An 11,238-nucleotide genomic window follows, 5' to 3' on the forward strand; every position below is an offset into this window, starting at 1 on the left:
ACAAAATGTAGAACACACACAGTACACCTGTAGTTTGTGCCTGTACTGTTTTTGTAAGGCTAATTTGAGTTGACCAACTGCATATACTGAATATGCACAATGCATTTATTTGCACTGCAAATGTTTTGAGATGTGCAAAGTTCACCCAAAAATGAAACTTCAGTCATTATCCACTCTCCTTCATGCCAAAGGTCTGTTTTAGTTTTCATCTGGTGTAATCCAAGGCTCCTAAACCCCAACATGCTAATTTGACTTGAAAAAACATCATTTACACCAAGTTTTTAGCCTGAATTTTCACTGTAGACCCTTAGCTTGAAGTCACATTTGTGTGTGCACACAAGTGAATCATGTTGGGACTGCTGAGGAGATAATGACTGAATTTTCATTTTTAGGTAAACTATCCCTGTTTAGAAAGAGAATATTTGTGGAACTCACATTTTTTTTAGTTTAAGGTGCAAACTTTTTAACATTTGAATTTGATGTAATCCAAAAGTATCCAGTTTAGATGGCATTTTTTGTAATCCCATGGATTATTTTAGTAATTACAAAAATTGCCAGTAATTTGTATCCAGTATCTGACTACATTTCAGAGTAATCTGACCCATCTCTGGCTGCAGGACTGTGATATGTAGAATGAGACTGTGGATGAGGACCAGATTTGTGTGAGTGGGAGACAGCAGTGGACTCTGTGTGGACGTGGCTCACAGCTCATCAAGGTTTCAGGAGTCCTCGTGGACTCAACCTGTCACTTCTCGTGAGGAGATTTGAAGGATTTGGACGCAGCAGAACATCAGCAGCCGCTGTCGTCACAGAACCATCAGTGTGTTAATTCTGTCAGTCAGATCTCAGCCCTCCAACATGCATGTGGGTTCATGGCTTGAGTTTGAGCCAGGGGTTGATGATGGTGAGGATGGAGAGGACGGAGGAGGCCAGGCCACAGGCCCCGACGAAGCCCGGCCCTGTGGAGTAAATCCCCAGGCGGTCCAGGGGGATGAAGATGTCACAACTGTTCTTCAGCAGGTCCAGCAGCAGTGGCGGGTTGCTGTACAGCACTGTCGCCACCAGGTGGAGCCGTCTGCGCAGCCACGCCGACATGACAGGCAGGGCGACAGCGGCCGGAGAGGCGGCCGAGGAGGGGGAGGAGAGGTGGTCGGCAGGCTGGGCGGTGCTGGGGTAGGGTGAGGGCGGGGACTTGGAGGCTCTGTAACGCTCTTCACTCTCGATGAGGAGGCGGAGCTCATACACATCTCGAGTCAGATTCAGGATAAGAGCGAAGAGGTAGTACCTGCACAACAACCACACAGAATCACACTGATCAAATGATCAATGATGGTTGGTTGTTTTGGAGCAGGAAAATGAATCACAACATTCACTCTGAGTCAATACTTAAAGGGATAGTTCACCCAAGAAAATTCAGTCGTTATCTACTCACCCTCACTGTTGGACATTGTTGGAGTTTCACATGAAAACAGTGTTGCAGAATCTAACAAACAATGGAACTGAATGGTGACCAGTTTTCAAATCTAAAAAAACAATAGAATAAAAACATAAAATGCCTCCATACTGCTCATCTGGTGTAATCCAAGTCTTCTAAAGACAACATGCCAAGTTGACTTGAAAGACATTGTTTACACCATTTACACCAGTTTTTAACCTGAATCTTCACTATAGATCCTCAGCTTGGAGCCACGTTCATGTGCACATGCACACTGTATGAAGTGTGTGTGTGTGGTGTGACGGTGTGCAAACAACTTGCTGGAACTTTAGGAGACTTGGATTATACCAGATGAGTAGTATGGAGACATATTATGTTTTCTTTCCAGTTGTTTTTTATGTTTGATAACTGGTCACCATTCACTTCCATTGTTTGGGAGATTCTGCAACACTGTTTTCCTGTGAAACTCCAGCAGAGTTTTGTGGACTAACAAAATAAATCTAACCATCAATCAGCATGATTGATTGAATTTTCATATTTATGTGAACTATCCCTTTAAGCCATGTTGTGAATAGAATGAAAAGTAAATATAAAAGTTGTCATGAACAGCGTTAGGCTCATCTGACAAAGATGATAAAACACAGCAGTAGATAAAATGATGAACACAAGGCATATTTAACTGACTTCAATTTAAACGATGTCTCTGGAGCAAGGAAGTCTTATTTTGTTGACTGCCTCAGTTCCTGTCTCGTGTCTCTTCCACAGCACACCAAAGCACCATGTTAATCAACTGTGCAGAACACACAGGACACAGCACAGCAGGGAGCTCTGTGGCCGGTTTGTGATCTGCACCAATAGTTCCAGCATATTTTTTCTGTGTCCCAAAAGCGACTCTTAACATAAAAACACATTGATAATTTACTACTATAAACAATATAAATGATATATTATAATTGATATAAATGATCTGATTCTGATAAATGATGAAATATGCCTCCCATAATTTCCAACTCTTTATCTCCCTGCTGTTTTCTTGGAGTATCAATTCTCCTGATTTTTTTCCTCCACATAAAGAAACATGATCATCTGTAATCCACTGTAGTCATTAGAAATAGTATCAGTGTTGTTTTCTTAAACTCAGCTGCAGAAATCTACTTAGTGAGAGCTCACTCATCTAGGTTCAACCTAAACCTGCTACAACTTAAATTTAAAGGAGGAGTCACTGCAATACAAAAAATGAGCTCAGCGCTCCAAATAGCAAATCGGAGCCACAGACTGTATATTAAATAGGTCATAATTATAGGTTGAGTCCTCCAATGTCAGTTGATCAGCTGTTTATAACTGTCAGTTGTCCGTCAATGTAAAGTTAAGTCTGCTATCCTGAAAACAAAAGCCCACTGCTTGTCTCACTGTCGGCAAAACACCATTAACATTTTGCTCAATTTAACATTTAGACATTTAGAAACATCAGCGCCTTCCACAAGATTACTAATGTCTTTACAACTCATAAACAGACACTTACTCATTCTGCAAAAGTTCAGCATTAATTTGAATTCTGATTAATGTCAAACAGACATACAAAACAGTTATTCTGGTCCGGAGTGGAAGTTTCAAAGGGGGACACCACTGGGACACATTTAAACTTGCAGAGGTCAGTATATGGTCAGATTATTTTATTTATTTCTAAAAGGTCACACATTTCAGCAGTCCTATTCTTATGAAGACAACACTATTAAACCTAGGTTACTGTGTACTGTCACATATCAGCCTCTTTATTTTGATTCCACAAAGAAGGTTACTGATTATTTCTGTCATTAAAACATACACATAGAAAATAAAAAAAAGAAAGCGACTCACCTGAAGGATCTCTGGCTCCATTTGTGCTGGTCCAGTTTGGAGATGAGTCCTGTTTTTCCAGCCCACAGGATGTTGTCACAGGCGAAGTACATGGCTCTGTTGAGGTGGCTGATGGTCAGGCAGAGCCTCAGCACGCTGTCAGACAGGTGGATGGCTCTCTTGGCAGCCTCCAGCGCCTCTACAGAGTTCCCCAGACGCAGCACTGTGTGTGAGAGACACAAACACTCATCAGATTCAGTCCTTCAGCTGCGATTCTCAGGGAAGAAATCAGACCGGCTGCTGCTGCACTCACACTTTCTCGTCAGGCTCATGTGAGCCTCCAGCTGACTGATGGTTCTGTGGAGTTCGGCCGCTGCTCCGCCCTTCTTCAGAGTGTAGCCCAGCAGGGTGCAGGCGTACTGAGCAGCCCTGTGAGAACAGAACACACCTGATCATGAAGCTGCTTCACAAGACAATAATTCAGTCAGGTCAATATATCACTTACTGCAGATCTGTCTCTCTCTCTGCATGATGGCCAATCAGTCTGTGCGTTTGTACAGAAACACCAAACTAGATTAGGGCTAATTTGCAAACAGTGTCTCAGTTACATACAATAGTTTGTAAGCTTTGTAAGTTACATTTTAAGACCATAATGCACGCAATTAAAGACCTAGTTCACATCCATACTGGCAAAAAAAGTACAGGAGGATATGAAGGAAAATCAGAGTTTATGTTGGTTTAGTTTTATTACTGTTACAGTGTGGTCAACCACTCCCCCCCCCCCAAAACCTATTTAAAAGCGAGACTTGAGTTGAGTTAAAACTGAACTTCCTATAAGTTGTGTGAACTTCATGATCCAATCAATTATTAAGACCTGTCAAAAATGTATTTAAGACATTCTTAAGCCTCAAATTTGGATTTTTCCAAAACATTTTAAGACCCAGCAGAAAGCCTTCAGAGAACACTGAAAAGTGGATTTTGACACTGTTAAAGGTCCTACAGAGTAGGGGTGGGCGATATGGCAAAAATATCATATCACGATTTTTTTATTATAAAATCACGATTTCGATTTTATCACGATCTTACATGTATTTATATTATGTATTATGCTATGTATTTAGATTTACATTTATTGTTTTTATTTTACTTCCTACTTTTTTTTTTCAAGCACAAAGGTAAAAGCAAAGGAAGTAAAGTCTGCAGAAACCACAAACAGAAGATGTTACTAACTCTTTTAACTGAAACAGTCACCAGAATGTTTTGTTAACATATTAAAATCACAACATTTTTCTTCTGGTAAACCAGTCCCCTGTCCCCCAGGGGAATACCATTAAAGTACAACAACAGCAATAAAAATGTTGATTTTTCAAAAAAAGGAAACAATAACATGTAAGATTTTAAAACTGTAATTAAGTAAAAACACTAATACCACAATGTAAAAATACCTAAGTAAAGAATCTGAGTATTTTTTCATCACAGCAGGTCAGTGATCAGTGTTTCAGTGACTCTCTGTGGATCAGTGAATAGTTTTATTTATGGCGGCCCGCCACATTAAAAACATCGGCACCACCACATGATTTTCTATTTTCGGAGCTGCGCACCTTTTTCGCTCGTGTCTAGAAGGTAACTCTTTATTTGCGCAACTCTCGCGAGATTTGTGTCCGTTATTTCTACTAAAATAATCAAACTCGCGCGATCTTTCGCGGGTCTAAGGTTCCCTTCTAGACACGACCCTCTCTGTCAAACTACAGACAGCAGACTGTCTTTAAACAGCACGATGTTACACTCTGCAGTGTTTCACATGAAGACTTCATTTGTGTGGACACCCAGGTTTGGTTTGTCACCAACTTTGGCATTTCTATTTTTTAATTAGTCCGAGAGGACGACGGTATCAGTGATTGATTAGTGATCAGTCTGCCCTCCTCTCCTCCCTCACCTGTTCACTCTGCTGTGAGAAGGTCTGAAAGTTTCTCACAGAGAAACACAGACTCTCCTGTTTTACGTATAGACAATTGTTTAATTTTATAAGAGCATCTGGTTGGTGTCGATGTCATTAACCATCACGTTAGTTTCTGTTGTAATAAACTCCGTCATTAACAACAGTCTCCTCCACACGCAGCTTCTCTGCAGTTGGTCTGTGTGTTTCCTGATCAGATAAACCAGCGCCGGAAAGACTAGAAAAGTTGCGCCAGTTAAAATAGAAGCGTCCTGTCAAAATTTAAAATCTCTTAATAGTTTATTGGTTATAGGTCCGGGTCCGTATAGGACGGTGTGTGGGTCCGCCTGTTAGGGACCCCTGAACGATCCATACGATCTCCTCACTTTGGCAGATTGTCTACACGTTCTAATCCTTCACGATCTAATATCGTCATATTGCACACCCCTACTACAGAGTATAAAAAAGACATCTGTATCAAGTCTGATGCTTATGTATTGTATTATGCACATTATTTGAACTCACAAATATCAATATTTGCCTGAAAAATTCTGTTTTTGAGAGTAGTGCTGTTTATCCATCTAGATAGTTTTGGTGTGACCTGCAGAGTTTTGGAGATATCAGCTGTTCAGATGTCTGCTTCCTCTCCAATATAGTGGAACTAAATGGCACATGTCCTGTGTTCCTCCAAGCATCAAAATACATTTGAAAACTTTTCTTGTTGTGAGCAGTTTCATGTATGAACTACTTTCTTTCTATTAGAAAAGTTCCAGTAGATTGTTACTACATGAAACTGCTCATATCAAGGTCTGTGTATTAACTTGAGTAACAGGGTCATGATTTTTGGAGATGGTTGCTGGTTTTGAATTTTTCAAAGGTATTTTTTGGTGCTTAGAGCAACACAGGACTTGTGCTGTTTAGTTCCATCATATGGGGGAGAAAGCAGATATCTCTATAACCAGTGTCTCCAATTAGCTGGATAAACAGCACAACAAGCCAGAGGAAAAATGTGTATTTTTGATTTTGGGGTGGAACTGTCCCTTCAAATATGCAGTTAAGATCAGTTTTACATGTGTGAAGTGTTATGTTCACAGTGTGACAGTGAAAACTAAGTTGTATGGAACATTGCAAGTGACAGATTGACTGTAATCAGCCTGACTAGAATCAGGTTAGTCTGGAGGGGTCGGTTTCCATAGTAACTGAGGTCAGACTGACTTAAACCTCTTTTATGAGACAGAATATCAGCCCAGATCTAATTGGTAATCTTGCTTCATGTAGCATCTCTCAGGACCACGCTTGTCTTGAGGGGTAGGTTTCCATGGTAACACACTCTCTACAACACCCCTCCCTCCTTAATGTTTTAGTTGACCTAAAGTTAAAGTAACTAGTCTACATCTCGTGAAAACGCCATGGTTAGCCCAGTCTGAACTATATCCACAGTCCCAGAACTCTGTTAGAACAGGTAGATACTAATAACAGCCGGTTAGCTGCAGAAGAAAGAACTGATCCTTCAAATCAAATCTATAAATCAAGTCAGACAGACTCAGCTCAGAGTGTTTTCTCTGTGAGGTCACAGCTACAACCAACTGACCACTGAGCTAACTTCAGTTGTCTACTTTTATTTATCTAGCAAAGGTGTGAGTTAGCTAACTGGCTAATTAGTGACTGAAGTTTGACTAATGTACGTCCACATTAACGGTAATGTTTGAGACGTTCTGGTTATAGTTAGTGAATACAAAGTGTAACCTTACCTAAAGACTCTCTCCTTGGCTTGACTCTGAGCGTTGAAGCGAACCCAGGAGTCCATCCTGCTGCTTGTTGGCCTGCTGCTGGTTAACTGGTTAGCTTTACACCTGCTGTCTGCTCCTGTCAGTGACTGTGGAGCTGCTGGTTAGCAGCTAGCTCTAATGTGCTAACAGTGATGGTTCTAACTCAGCACTGTGAAGAGTTTTAATCACTGAAGAGATTAACCGTCTATTTACAATCTCCGCACAGATGCCTCGCTTCCGAATCCGCGCAACTTCTTCTTCTTCGTCTTATTTATTAGTAGTTCCAAACTTGAGGCAGTCGTGAGGTGCACTACCGCCACCTGCTGGACTGGAGGAGTGGAGCAGTGGACCGGCAGCAAAGAAGTGATTTCCACCACTGAAGGGAAAAAAAAATCCTCGTGGTAAATCATAATTATGAGATTAAAAAAGTCAAAATTCTGAGATAAAAAGTCTCAAACGTGACTTTTTAATGACATAATTTTGACTTTTATCTCATAATGTCGACTTTTTTTTAATCTCTCCTTTATTGCCACCAAATTGGTTTTCGTTTTTGGTTTCTTTCTTTCTTCTTCTTCTTCTTCTTCTTCTTCTTCTTCTTCTATGTACTTCTAAATAAATAAACAAACAAACAAATAAAATAAAATAAAATCACATTCTGGATATTAAGCCTGTTTCATATAAATGTTTAGGTCAAGTCCTTTGAACCTGTTTTTGTTTCTCTCCTTCCTCTTAGAGCTCTTTGGTGCTCCACTCTGTTCCCATTTCAACCACACTGTCCTTCAGTATTTTCCTCACTGGACTGAACTTCTTAAATTCAAAGAGAACATGTTCAACAGTTTCTCTACATCCACAAGTTTCACATTTATCTCATTCTGTCTTTTTCATGATAAACATAAATAAATAAATAAACAAATATGTAATTTTAATACATAATTAAAGTAAATTAGACATTAAACATATATCACTCCTTGAAAAAATTGGGACAAAGCCATATTTTGAGGGAGTTTGATTTTTACTCTAATTATTTTAGAAAATATATTTTAAAAGATCAAACTCTTGGCTATTAAACTTTGTAACTGGCCAAGCTTAGAGGGATCACAATTTTTATTAAATATATTTTTCAGAGTTAACAAAATGTTACATTTTTTCATTTCACAGCATAGTCATAGTGAGCAGCCATTTTATTTTTTAAAGTGTCTCAGAGTTGTCTTCATGTTAATCAAAATACACATTTTTAAAGCATAGTTCTTAATTAGCTTTGATTTAGGACTACAGAGTTGACATGTTATGGCTGAGACACGTCTGATAACAATATTATTGAATGAATTTGTCTGAAGTCTTTTTTAAACCAGGAAGTGAGACAGGGGTCCTTAGTGTATAGCTAACCCCTTTTATGCCTGATTAAATCATGTTTTTGTAAAAAATCTGACAGAGCTGCCAGGAATCTGGAACACAAATTTGAAGGGCCAACATTTTCATAAAGAATATATTTTAAAACAGATAATTATAATTGTACATTTTTACACCTGTGTTATCAGTAGCTAGATTTTGAAGGCTTTTAACACATTTTTAAATTGTTTAAAGTTGTGTTTGAAGGTGTTTTCAGAGGTTTCAGAGGCCATGCTCTGTTGTAGTCTTAAATTTCTACAACTATAAAATCTAAACAAATTATATTATATATGACCTATAATACTAATTATATTGTAAATATATAATTTATATAGATTTAGATCAATCAAATCAAACTTGGTCACACTCAGGGGACAGACATTGTGAAGTGTGTCCTCCCCAGTGGACCTGCTGTCAGTCAAAGCTGGTCTGAAAACAGATTCAATCATCAACATGGCAGCAACATTTCATCAACAGTTTGTATAAATATGACAATTCCATTTGTTTATTTTATTTTCATACACAGTCAACATTACAAGAGCAGCACATCTTTACAATAAAATAACTACAAAATAAAAAATAACAATATTCTAACGTAGCCAAATTCAGTTCTTTAGTACATATTACCAATATAGAATAAACATGTTGAATGTTTTATGAATGGGATGATGTATATATTTTTCTCTGTGTGTCACTGATTAGACATGTAACAAAACGCACAACAGACTGACATGATCAATGGAACATCAGTGGTGTTGGTATGGGATGAAGTATTTTTATGCTAATTTATATCATAAGATATAAAAATAAATTAAATATTTGAATATTTAACCTGGTTTCTATTTCAGTTTTTTCAGTGTGTAAAATAGGATTTGTCTTTTTCTAACACACCCTGACTGAGTGTCAGTTTAACTCCCTGTGACTCTGTGCTCAGTGCTTTTTTCAATATGTTCCAGAAAAGGATTTGATCCAGTCGTCTGTGTGTTTCTGTGGAATAAAAGATGTGTCAGTTTGGGACGTCTCATCAGATACTGCTCTTAACAGCTGACATCCAGGGACAAACACTGTTCAGAGTCACCGTTAAAGCCTACAGAGGGCAGTGTTTATTACTTTAATCGGTAATAATCAATTTTTTTTTCTGATTCACTTTCAGAATATTTTTTTCTCCCAGGAAAATAAAACATGACAAAGACTGTGGTCCAGAGAAGTCCACTGTGAACTCTCTGCACATCATCCTACATCAATACTGAAGTCACATCTCTCACAGCTACTGTCTACATCTTACCCAGAATGCAACACTCTTAAAGAAAGGAACTTCAGAGTCTGTGATGAACCTACAGGAGGGTGCAGAGCTGTTCAGCTTCAAGTCAAAATTCAGTCATTTTTTGAATATTAGCATGTCTTTATTATTTGTGCCTGAGCTGTTTGTTGTTGTAATACTCATTTCAGCCACAAGAGGCTGAACTGTACCACTACCCCATGTTGTCAATAATATATTTTTTCCCTTTAAATCAGGCTGACATGGTGGAAAATCAAAGGTTGATAAGAAAAAGATGTACTTTTGTGAAGTGCCACATAAATTTTGTGAGATCTTACAAGTTTTGTTTTCAGTTAGGTCAATTTAGCTCTCGGTCAGTTCAGCACCATGGAAGGATGGAAACAACCAGTTAAACGACAAAGAGTCATAGAGGAAGATTTCAAACATTTCCTGCTGTCAAGAGAGCTTCCAAGAGAAGGAGAAAATCTGTTCAATAACATCATAAGTAAATATAACAACATAGAACCCGGGATGATAACTAAATTAGTGGGGAAATGGAGCAATAGTGTTAAAGTTAAAATTTACTTTGCTTTGTGTCGAGCTGTGTGTTGTTTATCTCAGCCAAAGATGATCCAGAGGAAACTTTTTCACACCTGTTATTAGTCATAAGAGAGTTTAGAGTTTAGAACAAACTTAGAAAAAGGATCAACAAAATTTGTTTCTCAGGGCTTCCAGAAAAAATCTGAGGAGGAGCAGGTTTTGTTTTGTGTCATGATCCTGCCGGTTCGTTTTTACACATATGGAATCAGACACATCTACTGTCCACCATCTCCATCTTATATGGAGGTTAGTTGTTGTTGTATAATTAGTGTGTTCTGTGTTTACACTTTGGTCCATGCACAAAGACATGTCATAATGCAGCAGCTCACAGCTGTGTGTTTTCATGACAAACATCAGCACAACCAAGCTGAAATGATCACATTGATCATTTTTTATCAAACTATTTCTATCATTTTGAAGTGTTTTTATTACAATCTGTGTTTATGCTGATACTGTATTTATACTGTCAAACCACATCTGTGACAACCAATCCTATTCATCAACCAATGTGTGAAGAAGTTGACTTTCACCTTTTGCGTGGGCCTGACAACGCTGATGTTTGAGACAGTATTCAACTTTGACAGTTTCATCAAATGTTCTGAGCTCTTGAAGAAACTGGCCTTGTGTTGGGAAAAAACTGGGATGCTTTATATAATGAGTCAACAATATCTAGAGAATTTCAAAGTATTTCCTGGTAAAGAACTATGTAATTTGGTTCTAGTTATGGGGAAAACAGAGACAACATTCAGTTGCAACACTTTCAATCAATTAATTGCTAGTGAAGTCCGGTCTTTCTTTTAGTCGGTGCATTCAGTTCAGGTGAACATGCTACTCTTAAAATTCAAACTTTAAACTCAGGATTCAGACTTTAAACTCAGATTTCTGACTTTAACTCAGATCACTGACTTTATTCTCAGAGTTCTGACCTTACTATCATAATTCAGACTTAACTCTCAGATTTCTGCCTTTGAACTCAGAATCCTGACTTTGCTCTTAGAATCCGGACTTTAAACTC

General features: G+C 38.4%; 1 protein-coding gene across 1 annotated transcript; it reads right to left on the bottom strand.

Annotated features, from left to right (window-relative positions):
- Positions 1-440: 440 nt before the first annotated feature.
- pex11b (peroxisomal biogenesis factor 11 beta) lies at positions 441-7,521 on the bottom strand. The gene is made up of 4 exons (XM_084738525.1): positions 6,959-7,521; positions 3,585-3,700; positions 3,293-3,494; positions 441-1,285 (listed from the first exon to the last, which is right to left on the bottom strand). Exons 1-4 carry the CDS (start codon positions 7,012-7,014, stop codon positions 871-873), a joined length of 789 nt encoding a protein of 262 aa, XP_084594651.1. The 5' UTR covers positions 7,015-7,521; the 3' UTR covers positions 441-870.
- Positions 7,522-11,238: the final 3,717 nt, after the last annotated feature.

This window comes from Lutjanus erythropterus, chromosome 16, assembly GCF_056507025.1.
Source record: "Lutjanus erythropterus isolate fLutEry1 chromosome 16, fLutEry1.hap2, whole genome shotgun sequence".
In the NCBI taxonomy this organism is placed as follows: Eukaryota; Metazoa; Chordata; class Actinopteri; order Lutjaniformes; family Lutjanidae; genus Lutjanus; species Lutjanus erythropterus.

What these genes read in the sequence shown, in the direction of transcription:
- pex11b (XM_084738525.1), bottom strand. Translation starts at nt 7,014, where the DNA reads ATGGACTCCTGGGTTCGCTTCAACGCTCAGAGTCAAGCCAAGGAGAGA. An exon ending in CATGAGCCTGACGAGAAAGT is followed by an intron (nt 3,495 to 3,584) that starts GTGAGTGCAGCA and finishes TCTCACACACAG; the next exon opens with TGCTGCGTCTGGGGAACTCT. An exon ending in TGGAGCCAGAGATCCTTCAG is followed by an intron (nt 1,286 to 3,292) that starts GTGAGTCGCTTT and finishes GTTGTTGTGCAG; the next exon opens with GTACTACCTCTTCGCTCTTA.